The sequence below is a fragment of the Schistocerca americana genome, chromosome 4 (genome assembly GCF_021461395.2).
Source record: "Schistocerca americana isolate TAMUIC-IGC-003095 chromosome 4, iqSchAmer2.1, whole genome shotgun sequence".
Classification (NCBI taxonomy): domain Eukaryota; kingdom Metazoa; phylum Arthropoda; class Insecta; order Orthoptera; family Acrididae; genus Schistocerca; species Schistocerca americana.
In genome coordinates, this window is record NC_060122.1 from 123240000 (window position 1) to 123260992 (window position 20993).

The window sequence follows — 20993 nt, forward strand, 5'->3', positions numbered from 1 at the left end:
ACTTCTTCCTGTTTTCTCTATTCATCTGTGTACCGTTTTTCAAGGCCTAGCCACTATGCCAACTTATAACTAAATCTGAGGGGGGTGCGATGGGGAGGTCCCCTTGTAAGTAATGTCATATTTCCTTAACTATATGTGGAACAATGATGGTACAATGATTTAATTTTGTAGATACATTCAGTACTACATCTGTATCTGCAAAACGTGCTGCGAATTGTCAGCAGTAAAAAAGTAATAAATTAAAACGTCACGGCTGACACTGTATGAGCAGAGGATGTGTAATAATCGATCAACGTTTGTCCCGTCATTATATTTCGTAGGGTGTTGGCGAGAAAATATTTTGAAAATGTTTTCTAAATTATGTCCTAATTTTGTCGGCAGCCACTACGTGCCCTCATTCTGAGATACTGAATGAAGAGGGATTGTACGATCCCTAGTTTTCTATTACAGTTACTTGTTTTCTGGGAAACAAATGAGGAAGTAAGGGTGCTGCAGAGACAAAGCAAAGTCTTAACAGCTACTTGAATTGAGACACGCGTCCAGGTATTGGAGGTCTTTAGTCTGATGGTGTAAGTGTGAATTTAGATTTAGTAAAGGAACTTGAATTTCAATTTATACTGTCGTATCTTTATTAATTGTTTGCGTTTATCTTCTTTAAAGTGTGTTCAGACATTTTGTGTTACGGCTGTGAGCCGTGCGTGGCTTATGTTCGTGCCATCTCTTATTTAACTTTTTTTTTTTTTTTTTTTACCGTACTGCCACCTCGTCATGTTAATTTTCAATTACTGGTGTCACTGATTTGCTGCCTAGCCTGCCCGTGAGAGGCTGCAGCACCGCTAATCGATATACGCCCTACCGCATTATCTTTGCCGGACTGCTATTACTTCCCGGTCGTCGTGTGTTGTGAGTTAGTTCGGACCTGGCAGTGTTTGAGTTGGCACGCGGCAAAAGTTCAGTCGGAGCACGGCAGCAAGTGAGGTCCGGACCGCCATGAGTCGGCAAACAGTTGCCGAAACACATGACTTGAGTGGGGACGACTTTGGTTGGTCGTCGGTCGGTCGTCGTATCGGACGACGTGTATTTGGCCGGCGATCGCTTATGGGTTGGCTGTGTGTGACAACTCGTGATTCGTCCTTGTTATTCTCCAGTCACTGCCATTAGGATTGTCTAGTTCTTCAGACAAGTGTTCGTGAAACTGTGTGTAGTTTGTGTGATTTTGATTGACAAGTTATTTTAAGTGTTGTAGGCGTACTGGCTTTGAGTCGGTCGGTTGGCGTGGAGCAGCGAGGAATTCTCGGCGGGGCGTAGTTTGGTCAGGCCCGCTGGCGGTCTCTATGCGGTGTCAGAGTGTGTGGGGCTGTTCCCAAAGTTCTGAGGTCCGTCACTCACCGGCACTGGACACGAAAGTTGAGTTTTGATTTAACGTACCAGCAAGTCGAGACTGTTCACATTGTGTTGCTTGGAGTTCGTTGTCGGCTGTCGGGATATTTCCGCGAGCAACAACGTGGTTTTCAAGTTGAAAAATTCTAGCCACCCTCTAGTGCAGTTTCACTGTATTTGGTTATTTGGATTGAAGTGCAGCAGCAGAATCTTCTGCCTTGTGGCTGTTACCGTTCCGATTGCCTGCCCTGGCCGTTGATCTAAATTTCAGATAGTGTAGTTTCCTCATCATGTTGTTGCTATCCAGCATGGTGTGTAGTTTGACAGCTCCATGTATGACTGGTTGTTCCGTTGAACTCCCTGCTGTGCCCTGGTCTGGTGAAATGGAAGTTATCTTGTCAGAGGGGCCGTTGACTGTTGGTCGGTTGGGTTGTCGTTGAATCGTTAATCATTGGCCCGACTGCCTGTCTCACCTAAGCAAGCGTTTGTGTTTGAATTCCAGGCCGACCTTCGAACATCTGAGCGGCTTTGGGTGTACTACCCTATTTTTTAAAAATTTGTTCTTGTTGTTTGTACTTGTAAGGCTTCTAGCTGATTTAAAAAAAATTAGAGTTGTTTTGCTTTTAATGCATTCAACCTAGTTTAAATTATTGTTTCACGTAAGCCTTTTGGCATTTAGAAAAGAAAATTAATTTTGTTGAATTTTTAAGTCTTGGGCCTTCAGCCGATTTCGAGTTTGAGTTCTTTTGCTCTTAAGGCCTTCAGCTTAAATTAAAGAACTCGTTCATGTAAGGCCTTTTGGTATTTAAAAAAAATTAATATTATGGAGCATTAAGTGTTAAGCCTTCAGCCGACTTGAATTTAACTTGTTTACGTCAGCCTAACTAAGGAACTGTTTTAAGATAAGACTTGCCTTTTAAATTTCTGATCATGCTTGCGTTTTAAGTTGTTCGCCTTCAGCCGTTTTTAAATTAAAGTGGCTTTCAGCCAGTAATTAAGTCCCAAGGATTAAAGCTGTGTGTCTATTTTTTAATTTTTGGTGTCTTGTAATGTTTGATCAAATAATAAAGTAGTATGTTCGAGTGTAACTGATAGCCCCTTATTCTGGCCCGTTGCCACAATTCTAACTATTTGTTCTGTCCTGCTGGTTAAGTGGGGCGCCACAGGCTGCTTTCCATTACGTTCTGTAATATTTGCGGGTGATAGACGTAAGTGAGAGGAAGTGTTATTCATTTATTTCAGTTTATGTTTGTGCGTTTTTCACCGTTAAAGTCCCCATAGTTCGCCGATGCTTTGAACGGATGCTGGGTCTCTTGGAAATCAGCAGTCTGAAGGACCTGTTGAGCCACAGTGAGTTACCCTTATCTCACGGGGTCAACAGGTAATAGTGAAGCTGAAGAATTTACAAAGATCCGCGTTGGGAGGGTTAGTATTTGAGGCATTCGAAAGCTATCAACTTTATACAATGCACCAGCATTGTGCTCTTTCGGCAGCGGTGCCACAGGTCACCGTCCGATCTTTACAGAGCAGACAAGCATCCAAGCCCAGTGTCCTGTGACGCGTCGTCGACTTGGCGCCCAGTGGTAGTTTCACTGCCATTCTGCCACTTGCTGTAGATGCTCACAACACTACCACGTGAAAATTTGACCAGCTTCGCCGTTTTCGAGATACTAGTTCACGGGCTTTGCGTAATAATGAGCCCTTTGGCAGTATCGCTTATCTCAGTGGATTTCTTCATATACAGCTCCTATCGGCGTTAGTGTAATCACCTATCCGTCTGTGTTCGGCTTACATACTTTTCGTAATGCATCACGTGCCCCGAACGCCAGCAGGAGGCATCCAGCCTTGCTGCTGACAGTGGTCATAATATGTATGTGAAATATACACGGTGGTCAGAAAAGGTTGTGTGTTGCAGCGTAGGTTGCACTGAGAAATAATTGTTAAGAAAACAACTTTATACGTTGTGCAGTTCCTGAGTTAATTATCATTGAAGTTAGCCAGTCAGGCAGTTGCATAAGCAAATTCAATTTGCCCGCCAGAGACGGTGTCGCCAGACTTGTGCTTCATTTGATTTCCCAACACCGTAAATGAGAGCGATACACAAATTGGACATCGGACGGTATTAAGGATCGAACTTGATCAAGAGGTTGATCTGTCTCGTACACTAGCATCTAGCTATAACAACAACTAACACTAATTGAGGCTCTGAAAAAAATAAGGACCTAAGCATACCGTCCGCGATTTTGAAATTGTAGCATGAATGCTACATTGGACGGCAGCGTGGAGGGAAAAAATCGTAGATGGAGACCAAGAGATGAATGCACTAAGCAGATTTAGACGGATGTAGGTTCCTGTAGGTACTTCGAGATGAAGAAACTTGCACACGATAGAGTAGCATGGAGAGCTGTATCAAACCAGTCTCTGGACTGAAGATCACAACAACAACAGCATGAACGCGTGCGCCCGCCGTCTGTTGATCGTACGGTGAACCAGTTCTATGTGCGTATGTGAACATTTTCGAAAAGCTGTCTCTTGCATTTCTCTTCATTTCTCTATGGGCCCAAACCACTAATTTTCATTGCTTTAGGAACAATAACTGGATACACACGCCCATTCTTCATAAAAGTTGAAAACTCTTCAAGCAACGCCCCATCGTAGCCTCAGGTTCCATGGTTTTCAGTATTCTAGTGTGTAAAATGGACACTGCGGATATCAGCACCCTTAAGTGTTCCGACCTCACTACCAAGTCAAAAGTTGATGTTCATAGTAACACTGTACATTTCAGAAGTTTTACAATGATGAGGTCTTCAACAGGGTGCCATCAACTATTGTTAAAGTAACATATCCCTCATTGGTGGCGTGGGAGGCCGCCATTATATACCAAGCGAGGTGGCGCAATTGTTAGCAAATTGTTTGGTCCCCTACCCCAAATCAACCAGCCAACCACTATTGCATTCAAGTCACATCGAGGAAGACCAAACGCTGTTATTTCCCCACTATTTGCAGACGCCTTGCTAAATCTAGTGCCCAAATACGTAGGTGGAAGGTAAATAACCGAGTAACACTGAGAATTAGCTAGTAACTTAAAACACATACACTTACCAGAGCTACAAGATTTCATGCCTGAATAAAAAGTTTTATCTGAACTTCAAGTCCACGACGTGCATGATGGAGACGATGATAACGAAGAATTGTTGGGTTAGATAATAATTGTGTGTGTGTGTGTGTGTGTGTGTGTGTGTGTGTGTGTGTGTGTGTGTGTGTGTGTGTGTGCGTGTGTGCGGTACATTTACTGACTGTTCTGCATCGTGTTTCACATTAATTACAAAGTACACAACAATCAAAAGAACACTGTTGCCACTAACCTATGTATGAAATGTTTGTCGGTTAACATTAGTAATAATAATTCAAAATACTAATTAAAATCTCAAAACATAGACGAGTTCTTTGTCAGGCTGTGACGGATCGAGGGATACCTACCGGCCGCCGTGTCATCCTCTGCCTTGCGGCCTCGTGCGCATGCGGTATTGAGCGGCAGCTGGTGAGTACGTTGCTCTACCAGCCGTTTTGCAGACTTTCCAGCCCATGAAGCGGCTACTACTCCTCAGATGGCATCCCGAGGCTCATTGCACCCCATACCAGTCCACCCACCCAGGAAAAATTCGTGGTACTACCGCGAATTGAGCCCGGGTGCTCCAAATGCCAGCCGTCTACGCAGACTAATCAGCTACGGAAGCAGACTTCATAACATAATGTGAGTATATTATATTTTTGTAGGAAATAAACGATATTGAGACCTGAGTAACTATTAAACCCATGAGACTGGTGGTTTCCTACAAATCTGATTTTTTGAAACATCAATTTTTGTAAAAAAATTGTGTCTGTGCTCTGGGTCCCTATGGCTCCCAGTTCCTCTGGCGGGCAACGGCCTGACTGGTTAACTTCAATGCTAATTAACTCTGAATCAGAAAAGTATCGATTGTTTTTCTTAAGAATTACTTCTCAGTGCAACCTACGCTGCAACAGACTTACAGGCATTTCAAACTATTTCTGAGCACTCTTTACGCGTGTGTGTGTGTGTGTGTGTGTGTGTGTGTGTGTGTGTGTGTGTGTGTGTGTGTGTGAAACACATGCTGCATACACGTATGCGAGCCAGGCTGCAGGCAGAGGACTAGGGCGAGGAAGAAAGACAGACAGAGAGAGAGAGAGAGAGAGAAAATAGACTAATGTCCAAATTAAAACAACTAACCGCTATTTCCATGTCCAGTGTCTAATTCACAGTGTAATCTTATATATATATATATATATATATATATATATATATATATATATCAACAGATATCCGTACGAGCGTGTCCTGCACCGATGATGGCATTTCGGTCAACGGAAAAACCATGCCAACGATGACGTCAGGGCAACTATCAAACGGATTAGTGTTTGCATAGTAGTCCCACATCCACAATCCTGTGTAAGCAATCACAGACGGTGCAGCACGGCACACAGAAGACGCCTGCTAGATTCTGTGTGGTGTAGGACCATAGAAATAATGGAAGCACGACAGTTGCAAACTCACGTGGCCAGATGGCTTAACGTGAATCGTTCTGTTGTTTCTGGAAGTGACGACAGTTTACAGAGACCGAGACCGTATCTCGAAGACCAGGATCAGGCCGACCGCGTGTTTCAGAAGAGAGAACCATTATTTACCTGCAAAGGCAAGACAGTACCGCTTTACCAGTGTGCAGCAACTGTCATCTGAGATCGCAGCATCCTCTGGACGTGCTGCATTGAGGAAAAAGTTCTAGAGGAGGCTTCGACAGAGTGGCCTTTACTGTCGGAGACCTGCTGTGTGGTCACCTCTGTCGCGTTTTCACAAAAGGGAACATCTAATGTGCAATGGTCAACGTGCCACCTGGGCAGTCGAACACTGGGCCAATATTCTTCTCACAGATGACTCCCAATTTGGTCCGGAGAGTGATTCTCGACAGATTCGCATCTGAAGGGAATCTGGAACACCATTTCGAGACCCGAACTTTGTGGAAAGAGACGGATATTGAGGAGGATTGGTAAAGCTGTGGGCACAGACTATATTCACCACTCGAACACTTCTTCATGAAATTGTACGGGAGAATCGGAAGGGTTTAGTTGCTGTCAGGTATCGTAACGGGATCTCGCGACCTCATATACGGTTGTTGCGAGAAGCTGTGCACCCAGACTTCGTATTGGCGGACGACATGCTCGACCTCACAGAGAACGAGTTGCTGATGTTTTCTCGGAAGACAATGCAAACATGGCGTGGCCTGATCGCTCTCCCTGTTTGAATCCCATAGAGCATGTCTGGGATGCACTAAGGAGATGGTCTCCATCACGCCAACATCCAAGAACCACTGTCCAAGACTTACGAACAGCTCCGCAGGAGAAATGGGCGTTATTGCCTCAAAATGACACTGATGACGTTATTCACAGTATGTTCCGTTTTTGTCAGCCCTGTATTACTACCAGATGTAGCCACACCCAATAGTGGACACATTAGCCAGTTATAGGAATGAGTGCGTGAATCTGACAAGTTGGAAACAATGAAGAACATTTTCGTCTACTATTATGCATGTTGCAATTGTTTACATTCTGTATTCTGTACACTGTTTCTACTTTGATGTCACCTGTTTATAATGTTTTGTAGCAAAATAAACGCAACCTTCCTAATTTCCGTCTGTTGCTTGGGCACCAGTGCATATCGGAAGTAATTGCGTAGTAGGTTCTGCATCTTTTTCTTCACATTTCTTAAAAACAAATTTTGTAAGAGAAGCACATATTACACATACAATCATACAGATGTCGACGCAGTTTGTATTCACGTACAACACATTTAAAGTAACGTCATAATAATGTCATGACAGATTCCATTCTCTTATGAAACGGAAAATTTGTTTCAAAAAGTACAGAATAAAGCGACACTCACAGTGTGTCGATACTGGTTTTGATGGTGGGTGTAAACAGGCCACCGTCCATTTTGCAAGAATTGTTGGTACAGCTTCTGACGCATGTTTGCAACCGATCGCAGTCGGTAATACTTCCGTATCTCTGAAACTATTACGTCGGGGACATCTTTAAGACAGAATTTACCTATTTTTCAGTACTCTGAAGATTCCACTTCATCCGAAACGGATAGAGCACCATGACAAATCTGTTTTTTTCCGGAAACTCTAAGATTTTTTGGCATATGACGAGTGAAGTGATGCCAACAGAACCAGTAAATACATTATCTTCATCACAGTTCAATTAATAATCCATAAAGTGGGGGGGGGGGCAGGTTTTCACATATTTACTAACCATCATGACACAGTAGAAGTGTACAGATTCAACGCGAGAGCATTAGGGCATTCTACTCACCGAGGACTTGTCCTAGGACGGTGCGTGCGTCTTCGCCAAGACAGGCACTGCGGGCGTCGAAGGGGTTCGTGAACTGCACGAATGCGTAGCCTTTGTGCATCGAGATCCCTGCAACAAAACACAACGTCATTCATACCGGACTGTTTACGTTAACACACAGGGTGTAAGGGACGTAAGTGCAGATATTTGTAGTGGTGACTGAGGACAGTATAATGAACATTATATCACTATTTACTGCATTTGTAGACTAATAATTACAGCTATTACGAGCAATATGTTTTGATGTTGGTTAGCAGCTCACAGCCAACCTGGCGAGCAAGCCGGTAATGATTATTTTCTGTACCAAAATGAACAATCTATACCTATAGGCGTAGCCCATTTCACGGCGCAGTGACGAGCGTGCAGAAGATATTTGGCAGTGAATTACGTGATGTGCTTGTGGGAAATGATAGACACAGAGAGAAAAATAACACATTGAAGTGGGTGTGTATATATTCAGCCTTCTCATGGTTGTGTTTGAAAAATTTGCATTCGAATAAATGAATGTTTTTTTCTTCCCATTTTTAAATGTTTACAGTATGTAAATAAGTACATAATACAAAATTGGAAAAAATTCTTACGATTTACTTCAGATTTTTACAGGATGTTCTACTGAACATTCAGGTGGACATAGGCTAGGCTACATGTTTCTACTATACTTCATATATAAATTAATATGTAATATACAGAAGTGAAACAATGTCATCAAACATTTCCAGAAGTACAATAACACCCACCCACACACACACACACACACACACACACACACACACACACTTACACTCGCAGTCTCTCTCTCTCTCTCTCTCACACACACACACACACACACACACACACACACACACACATATATATATATATATATATATATATATATATATATATATATATATATATATTGTAGTGGGGCTTTTACACCATTATATTTATAATAATGAAACGTTCTTACCAAAAATATTGAAACTAATTTCATCGATTTACTTCAAACTTTTACCTGATACTCTAGTGAACTTTCAGGCAGACACAGGCTACATATATTTTTAACCAACCATGAACATGTTTTCTGTCAAAACTGACTTCGAAAAAGAAAATGATGTGCTGCAAAAATTGTGAGCTTATATTTTGTTTTCGCAGGCAGTTTTAACTATGAAAGTGTGGCACTTAAACCCTAGACAAATTGTTTCTCCCATATATATTCCTTTCTCATTATATGTATTTTTAAACTTAAACTGTATGCTCAACAGTGTGTCGTTTTGTTTTCCTTCCTCATAGATGGTTTTCACGGCAAAGAAGAAAGTTGTATTTCTGGTTTATCTGCTTATGATTGGATATTAATCTAGAATCTGAATTTGCGGTAACAATAAATAAGGCTCAAAGTCGGAGAGGAAGGAAGGGAAGAGTAGATGGACAGAGGCTTGGCGGAACGGACATCGGAAGCGAGAAGGAAGAAATGAACAGAGAGAGGGCAAGAGGAGGTGTAGAGAGAGGGGGAGGAGAAGATGGACAGAGAGAGAGAGAGGGAGAGGAAGTGATGGACAGAGAGGGGGAAGAAGGAGGAAGTTATCTCATAGAGGGTAGGGGGGATGAAGGGGAGGATATTAGGGCTTGTATTCGGCACCCATATATACTAGAAACTATGCTTTGTCTTTTCTTTCTTTTCTATTTCTCCACACTGAGCCGGTCTCCAGACTTGCCGGTTTCCACTAGGTGCCCAGTAGAGATTACCTTTATTTACTTTAACAGTTGCTGTCTTCACTATATGAAAGATCTCCACTGTCTCTGTCACCGAAACGCGAAGGCTTATTTTACCTCGCGTATGTTCAGTCTGTTATCTTGTACGGTGTTGTATTCTGCTGCAGTTCTGTGGACACACTCATTAAGTCTTTAACTCATTGTTTATAAATTTACTAGTCAGTGCTCCGTAAACTGCGAACTGTCTCGTTCCACGACAGAGTGCCTCTATCTCGCTTAATCCCACTGCACCTGACAAATAAATTAATCAGTCATTTGGATCTTACGTGCTTGTCAATACGGATCCAAAATGTATTCCCGTATATATGCTTCGCATGCTATTATCTGTACGAGGGGTAGTCATAAAGCTTTAATAGCCATCAGAAAAAAGAAAGTTACGTAATTAATTTACTTGTAAGTTTGTTTACAGGTACATGTCTGCAGTCCTGGTACACATTAAAATCCCCTCGACGACGTATCGCAGCACGGCGCTACGCTAGATGGTCCAGTGCAATATGGCACAGCGTACCGACAAACTGAATTAATGAAAAAGCACTTGCCCGCGAAAGGCAAAGGTCCCGAGTTCGAGTCTCGGTCGGGCACACTGTTTTAATCTGCCAGGAAGTTTCATATCAGCCCACACTCCGGTGCAGAGTGAAAATCTTATTCTGGAAACTGAATTAATGTCGCACTAATTCGTTTTCGCAGCAGCAATTCATGCCGCGATTGTGAAATTGATGAAACACCACGTTGCATCATACAACACAGTAGGGGATGTGGCACAGACAATTCCATATGTCTGAATGACATAGGACCACATGGTAGACCATCCCTTTTTAAGGAATCGGTAGCCGCCAAAGAAGTCGAGACTCTGGTGCTCGAGGAGCAGCGTATCAGAATCAAGGGGACAGTCGGAACAATTTAAATCAGTCATGACTTAGTTTCCAACATTTTGCTCTACATTTATTTTGGTCATGTCCACATCCGCCGCCGGCTGATCTCCACAGCTGTTCGTACCCATTTTAAAACGTACAAGGCCGAGGCGGCAGCGGATGTATTGAAGCCGTATGACATCAGCCCAGGCGACGTTTCTAGCCGCCAAAACACCATAGACGAGAACTGGGTGTGTCGCAGTGATGGAACAAACATTTCAATTCCTCCTACCTACATTTGAGAAAGTATTAACACTAGACCGAGTTTTCCACGCATCATCCACTACTTGAACGGTAAACGAGGGATAGAGGATGTAAACATCGCTATAGTACGCAGGGTAATTTATGGCGTATACCTGTAGACATATATATAATTCGGGTACTCATTCTACTTTTACAATGGTCTGAGGATTGCCACTACGGACTGAAACTGGTCTCTAAATTCCATACGACAGCAGTCTGTTGTGAACTACTGCAAGTATTTTATAAACTGTAGTAAACTGTTAACATGGCAAATCGGCCTAGACAAATGCGGTCCAGTCCCATTAACATGACCACCGCCTGTGACAGGCATCAGCGTGCAATAACCTTCATTCACGGCAAGTGGCAGCATTTAACAGTGGAGGGTATATAGAGCGTGCCTGGTGGATGTGGACAAAACAGGGCAATCGTTGTGCTAATGCGGAAACGGAGCGATTTATATGACGTTAAAAATCAGATAACATATGCATTCGGGCGAGATTGGAAGCATTTCCGGAGTGGCTAAGTTTCTATGTTTTTCGTACCGCCATGGTAAAATGGCATAAACCAATCCCGGCGTCGAGGCTACTGTGTTGCACCACGGGCCGTAGATAACAGGAGTGAACCACGGCTGTGGAGATGTGTACGGGTGAATAGAAGTGCAACTGTTGACCAACTGACCATCCTGATGAACCAAGGGGCAAGCAACAGTGACACCTCAACGTCCGTTATCTGCAACTGGTGGCCTCTTCAGATGAATGCCGTTTTATGCTCCACTGGACTGAAAGTAAGCACCCTGTTAACAATCATCAGAATGGTCCAGGCTCTAGGAGGAACATTATGGTCTGGGGTATGTTTTCGTGGTATTTCCTTGATGCCCTCGTCATTCTGGAAGGCATAATAAGTCAACTGAAGTATGCACCCGTCCTTGGGGACCCTGTCCACTCCTACACGCACTTTTCTTTTCGTTGTCACGATGGCACCTGCTCCTTCTGACAGAGCAGTGTAACGTGTCACACAGTTCACAGCGTCCGTTTGCGGTTCGAAGAGTACCAGAATACGTTTACCGTGCTCCCCGGGCCGCCAATGTCTCCGGATTTAAACCCAATCGAGAATCTCTGCGATTACTTCGATCGGGCTGTTCTCGCCATGGAACCCCAGCCGAGAATCTTAGCGCAGCCGGTCACGGAACTGGAGTCGGCATGGCTTCACATCCCATTCGGTACTTTCCAGAACTTTTCTGATTCTTTTTGTGCACGTCTGATCTGCAGAACGTGGTTATTCACGCTGTTGACAGACGATGATATTAATGTGAGCGGACCGTGGATATTTCGACCCGACAAGGACCTTTAATTCAGTGGCACCTCTGCCGTTATTTTTCCAGATAAGAAAAAAAATGGTTCAAATGGCTCTGAGCACTATGCGACTTAACTGCTGAGGTCATCAGTCGCCTAGAACTTAGAACTAATGAAACCTAACTAACCTAAGGACATCACACACATCCATGCCCGAGGCAGGATTCGAACCTGCGACCGTAGCAGCCGCGTGGTTCCGGACTGGAGCACCTAGAACCGCTCGGACACCGCAGTCGGCAACAGAGCACATGGTTTGCGTTAAGAGCGACTGTGGTAATACACAGAGCGCAGTAACATCAGAAATGAAATAAAAAGCCTCCACGGGAATGGCAGATGCTGAATTATCGCCAAACGTACATCTTATCCGAAGTACACGGACACTCCTATGTAATGTGGAACTACAAACAATCCTGTCGGAGGAACATCCGCAACTGAGCATTATACCAGAGATTGAAAATACCGCTACAGACGTGTACTCATCCACCGCAGTGCTCGCGGTCACAGCTCCAAGTTAAGACACCTGAATATGGACGTATAAAAGCCCGAAACCGCTCATGTGTTAAATGAAATATCCTTACGACTGAAGCGGTATTTTCAATCTCTCATAATGTGTAACTGACTACTAGGTCTCGCGAAAAGCGGGCCCGCCTGTATAAAAACAGGTGGTAAGCATAACAGTGTCAGCAGAGAGGCAGCAACATCAGAATCGGCCAGCGAGAAGATATCAGTGACTTCGAACGTGAAAGTCACCTGAGCAACAAATCCATCGACCGTTGCCGATGTGGTTATGAACTGGAAACGAGAAGGAACAACCACAGGTAAACCAGTACTACCCGGATGTCAAGTACCGACGGACTGGAACAGTCAATCACTGTGGAGTTCCACATCACTAGCAGTTCCTTCCAGAACCTCAGTGACTCTCTTCCAGCTTGTTTTGCAACGGGCCACACTGCGATAGTTAGTTACTTAGGCTTTTGACAAGGGGCCACGTAAGTGTGACCGGAAAATACACACATCGAAGTGATAGAAACGTTTAGAAGTGGAGCAAACGTATATTTAAAAATATTTACTTGAGAAGAAAGTTTTGTCAGTTCAGACAAAAGTCTTTAAAATCTTCGACCACGTATATCATGGAGATATAATGAGGGAAGCTGTCAAACGACATCCGACCATTACGCAAAAATTATTTCAGCCGTCGGCCATTACCATGTCACAGTCTATAATCCATCTAACAAGTCTGACTGGTTTAGGTATGACCAAAAAATGGACTCAAAAATTAGTCACCGAATGTACAGTCCACAAAAACAAGATAAATTATCTTCAGGGATAATATTAATCGCAGCAGCTCCCTTTCTGTTGGACAGGAAAGAGTGTTTGCACACACGAGCCAACTACCAGTTCCTTGGTGGAATCGAGAGTGTTCGCTTTGGGTAGCGAGAAGGAGGTAAACGTATAATCGGCTTAAGCAACAAGTCACTTGGGAGAAATAGATCACGTACAGGGGAACGAATGCGGCCGTCCAACGCTTCTTCAAGATCCGTAAGAAAGAACACTGGAAGGAATTTGGGGGGAAAATTATAAAAAACACCCTCATCCGGACAATGGTTTGCATGCTCAAAAGGAAACCGATGCCTCTCAAGCAGTTGCAGAGATCCAGACGCTATTGCTCCTCCCACGGTAATGTACGAGCCACCTGAATTCACGTCATCTGGTACCACTAACAACCTCCGAAGCAGTTTCGCCAAAACCGTTTTCTTTCGACGAGCTACACAAAGCTCTGAAAGACTCTGCGAACCAGTCGCCTGGGTACGACAAGATTCATTACTCTATGGCCAGAAATTTGTCTGACAACGTTAATCGCATTGTAGTGAGCATTTTCGACACTATTTAGACAGCAAGTACCATTCCAGAAGCGTGGACCACCCAAATGTTAGTGCCTGTCTTAAAACATGTGAAAGATACCGATCAGGCAACATGGTATAGACAGAATGCACTGCCGTCATTCGTGCCGTAAGGTATTTCAAAGTCTCATCTGTGGTGTCACCGCCAGACACCACACTTGCTTGGTGGTAGCCTTTAAATCGGCCGCGGTCCGCTAGTATACGACGGACCCGCGTGTCGCCACTGTCAGCGATTGCAGACCGAGCGCCGCCACACGGCAGGTCTAGAGACACTTCCTAGCACTCGCCCCAGTTGTACGGACGACTTTGCTAGCAAAGCTACACTGACTAATACGCTCTCATTTGCCGAGACGATAGTTAGCATAGCCTTCAGCTACGTCATTGGCTACGACCTAGCAAGGCGCCATTACCAGTTTATATTGAGATTGTAATTATGTATCATCAAGAGCGATGTTCTCCAATTATGGATTAAAGTTAAGTATTCCAGAAGCTATGTACTATTTTTGGCTACTATAATTCCTTGTCATTTTCCATACCTCACGCCAGCCTGCGTGAGCTTAAACGCGTGCCTTTCGGCTTCCTCCAAACTCCGTGAACTGGCTCCTGCCAATTCACAACATCATCAAGCTCCTAGAGTGGAGGCTGGAAAATCAGGAACTGCTACCACGAACACAACACGGCCTTCCTAAGGACATAAGTACTTTCGACAAAAACAAATCCCTAGAATTAGATACTGAAAGAAAATTTTTATTTTCCTCTCATTCCGTAGGACCACTCTGAGGACCTATTTCCCATGGTCATGGAACGTGGCAGTAAATGAAATTACTACAGAAAATTTATAACAGATAAAATAAAATGTTCGTGGACACTAAAATGAAGGCAAGCTATAAGTTCACAGAAAGGCAATCAATAATGTAACCCAGGAACTAGCTTAATTTTTCCAAGAACTCCTAGACAGAATAGAAGGGGTGACCCGTGAGAAACTCCTCAGTTTAAAATTGAAAGCGCATGGATTACTGCTAAAATTTTTGAATTCTTGTGGTATATTATGGAAAACGGATATTGCAGATTACCTCACGCCTTTCTGCATAAGAGCCAGTGATCCAAACGCAGACTGGATTTATGAACAGTATTAAATGAGTGAAAGCCTCTAATTCTTGCAAATAAGCTGATATTGAAGAAACGAAATTAACGAATATATACACTGATCAGCCAGAATAATATGACCAGCGACCTAGCGAGGAATGACTGCTAGTTAGACACACGCACGGTGCATGCTGCCCGCGAGCACAATGGGGAAGGCGCGCGATCTACTCGTGTCTGAGTTTCACCGAGGGCAGATTGTGATGGCCCGGAGGTTAGCCACGAGTGTTTCAGAAACTGCACGATTTGTCGGGTGTTCGAGGCGAGCTGTGGCAAGTGCCTTCCACGTGGCGAAAACAAGATGAAATCATGTCCAAACGTCGTGGGCTACTCCTTATTACAGATGACATCGTAAGCTGGGCAGACTGGTAAATAAGGACGGGCGGCGAACTGTGACGAAACTTACATCAGACTTTAACGCTGGGGAGAGTGAAAGTGTGTCTGAGTACACAGTGCACAGAACACTCCTAACGATGGGTCTCCGCAGCAGATGACCAATGCATGTGCCGATGTTAACACCATGACGTCGGAAACTACGACTGAAATGAGCACATGCGCATCGGACTGGACACTGGCGCAGCGGCAGAGCGTTGCACGGTGTGACAAATCCCAATACCTTCTTCATCAGTGCGATGGGAAGGCAACAATCCGTCCTCTTCCACGGGAGCAGCTCTTTGACACCTGTACTACGTGTAACGTTCCCTGGCAACACTCATACTATTAATAAACTAAAATTTGATTGTACTCTATACGACGCTATGAAGCAATTTGTATATACTGTAATTATTTAACAAAAAATATTATTTAATTTTGTATAAAGGACATTCGTTATTATTGTAATATTTTCTGTAGTAATATTCTCGATGTATTTATGATTGTAATATTTCTATACTCATAATGTAATTGCGAAATGTGTCAATATCTGCGATAACAAAAATGTAAAATTCAGCCACAGAGGAAAACAATGTTGTAAGATTACAAAGAGATGTTAATGGTCAGCAGTAGTATAAAAAGCACCACGTAGTGTGTATTCTTTGTCGTCTTCCTGGAGAGCTGAAAGTGAGAGGAACCTGTGACGTAGCATTTTATGAATGGGTAGACTTCTTTTGTCTGTATCTAGATTTAGCCGCCATTAGAGGAGAAATTACAAACTAATGTAAGTTGAATTATTGTTGTGTCTAAATACATTATAATTTAACAAAAGTGTCTATTACTAATGTAAATTAGCTTGCCCATGTCATCTATAATACTTCTTTAAAGACTTTTGAGCATTTTTAGCGGTGTTGCTGGGCTGTGCCGCGACCGAACGTTTTGCAGCGGCGGCACATTTAAAAAATTGTTCCGCTAAGAAAAATTAACCAAACCCGTAAATCGGGAGCAGATAAAAATTAGCAGTGAATTAAGAAAATGTTTTTCTTTTACAGCGATCCTGAGACTGACGGAATTTATAACTAGTTTCACATTTGTGCATTCATAGGCGGATAGTTAACGTTGAAATTTAACAATTTTGGTTCTTTCAAATAACTTAAATGTATAGTGAAGTGTGTTTTATCAATGATAATTAAACATCGGCTTGGCAATATGTAACCATTTTCTGCTAATAGAGACAGTCTTGTGTTCCATAGCTAACGCCAGGAAAGATTCAGTAAATATTTTTAAAAAACCACTGCATTTTGAAAATGTGTGCCAAGGCCGAATTATGTAAAGGATTTAATTCTCAACTAAATATTCTTAATCAGTTAATATGAATTCACGTAATTTTAAATGTACTTAATTCTGTGTAAATGAATTTTTATTACCACACGTAAATAAGAGGTTCTACAACAAAGTTCGTACGTACAGAAGGAAAGAAAGGCAAATTAACTAAAAAACAAATTTAAAAAAGGTAACTTATTATTCTTTAATGTAATTTCATTAAATACGGGACGCAGACAAGCTGGCGGTGGCCTCATTATGCTATGGAGAAAATTCACGTGGCATCCATGTATCCAGTGGAGCTCATACAAGGCACCCTGATATCCAAGGAGTATCACACACACCTTATGGCGCTTTTCAACAAGATAATGCGCCCTGTCACAAGGCCAGGAATGTGATGGAGTGCTTCGAGGAGAACAGTGGCGAGTTCCAATTGATATGCTCGCTCCCCATCTAGCCAGACCTGAACCCAGCTGAATATATCTGGTATGTGATTGAACGTGCCGTCAGAGCTCTTCACCCCATCCCCCCTCGCCCGGAATTTGTGGGAATTATGTGACTCGTGTGTGCAGATGTGGTGCCAACTGCCTCCAGCGTCCTACCAAGGCCGAATTGCTTCCATGCAATGACGTGTCGTCGCTGTTATCCGCACCAAAGGTGGGCTATTAGGTGGTCGTAATGTTCTGGCTAATCAGTGTATGTTGAGAGGCTAGTGTCAGAATACACAGTTTAATGAACAGGAGTCGACAACAGGTTCACGAACTCACCCCAGTTACTGCTAGAACCGCTAGTTTCTGAGGCAAAATACCCTTCGAAAACGGGAAGAGTTACCCCAGAATGTAATACCGTACGTCATAAGCGAATGAAAATAAGCAATGTAGACTACTTTTCGTGTCGAGCTGTCAGTTACTTCAGATATTGTTCTAATAGTAAAAATGGCGGCATTAAGTCTTTGAACAAGATCCTGAACATGGGCTTTGCACGATTGTTTACTATCTATCTAAACATTCTAGAAATTTAAAGTGTTTGGTCTCACTAATCACTTGCCTATTCTGTGTGTTTAGGGCAAAAGGTTTTGTTGAACTGTGTGTTATAACCTGTATGAACTGAGTCCCACTGTGATTTAGCGTTAATTCATTTTCAAAAAGCCATGAACTTCAGTCGTGAACTGCACTATTTGAAACATTGCCATCGTTGCACGCAACTCCCTTTACTATCAAGATAATGCCATCAGCAAACCGAAATATTTAAGAATCACCTCTAGCACTAAAATGCACAATATTTATATAAGTAAGTAACAGGAGTGGCGCCAACACTGATCCCTGGAGCATCCCACACTTAACTGAACTGTGCCCCCCTCGGACGCCACTTCGTAGCCATTCTGTGGAGAATGACCTTTTGTTGTATTTCTTAAAGTAAGAGGTTGAATAATTGTGAGCAGCTCCCCATGTTTCATATTGGTCCAATTTCTGGAGCAGTATTTTGTGATCTACACAATAAAATACCTTGGTTAAATAAAAAAAATGCCTAGAGTTCGAAAACTTTTGTTTAATCCACCCAGTGCCCAGACAAAGGAGATTTTGGCATTTTCGCTTGTTAAACCACTTCTTAAACTAAATTGCACATTTGACAGTTAATTGCATGAAATGAAATGATCAATAATCCTTACGTACACAGCCTTTTCAATAACTAAAGCAAACACTAACGGTACAGAAATAAGTCTAAAATTGTCTACATTATCCCTTACTCCCTTCTTATAAAGCAGCTTTACTATTGAGTTCTTAAATCGTTCAGGAAACTGACTATTCCTAAAGGAAAAAATCAGAAACAGGTCTAAGTAGAGAGCTAACGTGTACAACACAGTACTGTAGTATTGTGCTAGAAACTCCATCGTATCTGTGACAGTCTTAGTCTACAGTGATTTAATTATTGACTTAAAATTCCCCTTGTCAGAATCACAGAGGAATATTTCAGAAATCAGTTTCAGAAAGCCATTTTCCAAGAGAGTTATGTGATTCCTTGTAGAAACTTTTCTTTAATTTACTATGTTCACAAAACGATTGTTACATACCTGACATGTATCTGACACAACATATATCTGACACATCGGTAACAAAAACATTTTTACTACGTACAGACTTTATATCGTCGACCCTGTGCTGCTAATCAGACACTTCCTTCACAACTCACCACATGGTTTTAATGTTATTCTGTGAATTAGCTGTTCTATAAGCGTACCACTTACTCTCTTTCTACCTAATAATATTTCTAGCACCTTAAAGTATTGTTTGTAATGGGTTGCTATAGCTTGATTGTGACTGCATCTAAAATTTTGATATATTTCTCACTTTGTTCTACATGATATCCTTCTTCCACTAGTCAGCCAGCTAGGCTGCCTTTTATCGCTAGAACATTCTAATGGAAAGCTACTTTCAAAGAGCTCAAGAAATGTGGTAAGGAAAACACTATTTTGCCATCTATGTCATCAGCACTGCAAACAGCCTCCCGTTTCCTAACGAGGTTAAAAAAAAACCTCTCTAATGCGGTTGGATTAGTAATTTTACATAGTTTATAACTGTATGTAACATGTGCCTGAGTAGAAAAACCTTTTAAGGTTAAAATTTGAGCATCACGGTCTGAAAGGCTATTCACCCTTCAGTTGACGGAATCTCAGTCTAGTAATAAAGAATGAATAAAAATATTGTGTACGGTTGCGCTACTATTCCTCTCCACGCTGGCTGAAAAAAAACTGTCTGATCAGATCATATGATTTAGAGATCTTCCAACATCGTTCTCTAGCACAATCACTTACAAAATTAATATTGAAGTCACCACATACAACATATTTTTGGTTGCTCCTGTAAAGTAAAAGAAGAACCAACGCTATGTTGAGTAGAAAGGCTCTGAATTCAGAGTTAGGGGATCTAAACATAACTATAATTAAAAGTTCAGTTTCACTAAATTCAACTACCCCGGCACAACACTGAAATAACCGTTCAGTGTACTGCTTTGCCGCGCCTACGGACTCAAATAGAATGCCGTTTTTTACGTACGTGACCACTTCCCCACTCCGCCAAGAACTCCTTGAAAAACAGCCAGCTAATCTGTATCCTGCTAAACGAGGCCTCTGAAACGTCGATTTATTTAAGTGGTCCTCTGGCATACCAATGATGTCAGAGTCAATGTCTATAACCATTTCACTAACTTTATCTGTAACACCTCTTTGATTTTGATGAAATGTGCTAATTCCTTCACTGTTTGGGTACCTTATCTTCCTTGTATGTGGTTCCTGTGTTAGGGAGACTTTCTTTAAGAAGGGACGCCTGTCACCTGACTTCACTCTAAATAAGGTGCAGCTCTAACCCCAACTACAACAGGAATTTTTCCATGAGTGGTCTCACCACCTCCCACTACACTGTCATCTAAAAGCTTTTTTACAACCTCCTCTTCCTATACTTATTGAGGTTCACGCCGTACCTAGTGAAACCCGAACTACTGATTGACTCAAATCGCATACCCTCCGTTATCAATACCTTCTCAAGCCCCACTTTAACATGCCTAACAACAGCATTAAAATGGGGCCGAACATGTTGCACGAAGTGTACATTTGTGCCATCTGTTTCAGTAGCTATGTTTTCCAGGGCACCACGTACATCATACTCCCCGTCCCTATCAAGACTATTCCCAGTTCCACCCACAATCAACAGCTGATCCTCTTTCGTGAAATGCCTGCCTAATACCCATAATTTTAGTCACTAGAGCCAGCCCTGCACTTGGTTTCCATAATGCTGGTGACCTGGTACTCACTCCCCAACACATCCTGCAACTGCTGGCCTATACCTCCGCCATGTGAGCAACCTCACAGCAGAACCTTCTTCTTCCTTTTTGAAACTATAATTGTTCTAGGGTCCTTAACTACTGAGGTCTGCTGCAAGATTCCTGCACCAACAGCTACAAGAGGCTCCTCTCCACTAAACTCTGATCAAACTATTGGTGATACACAAAGTACAACGGTCTGAATATCTCCTCTTCCCAGCAACATTCTTATCAATTGCTAAATTCCCATTCCCCAGCGCCCTTCTCCGTCCTCATCCTATCTGGTCCCTTATTAGCGTTTTGAAACTGCACTTGAAGGGCACAGATCTTACGCTCATGCTCTCTGTTAACTCATTTCTGCTATAGATTCAGAA

General features: G+C 42.6%; 1 protein-coding gene across 1 annotated transcript in view; it reads right to left on the reverse strand.

The window, feature by feature from the left end:
* The window catches only part of LOC124613093 (RNA-binding protein Raly-like), a 1050615-nt gene that overhangs the window by 669901 nt on the left and 359721 nt on the right, over positions 1-20993 (reverse strand). Inside the window, exon 3 of the mRNA XM_047141685.1 lies at positions 7768-7875. Coding sequence (XP_046997641.1) covers positions 7768-7875 — 108 coding nt within the window. The remainder of the gene's footprint in view (positions 1-7767; positions 7876-20993) is intronic.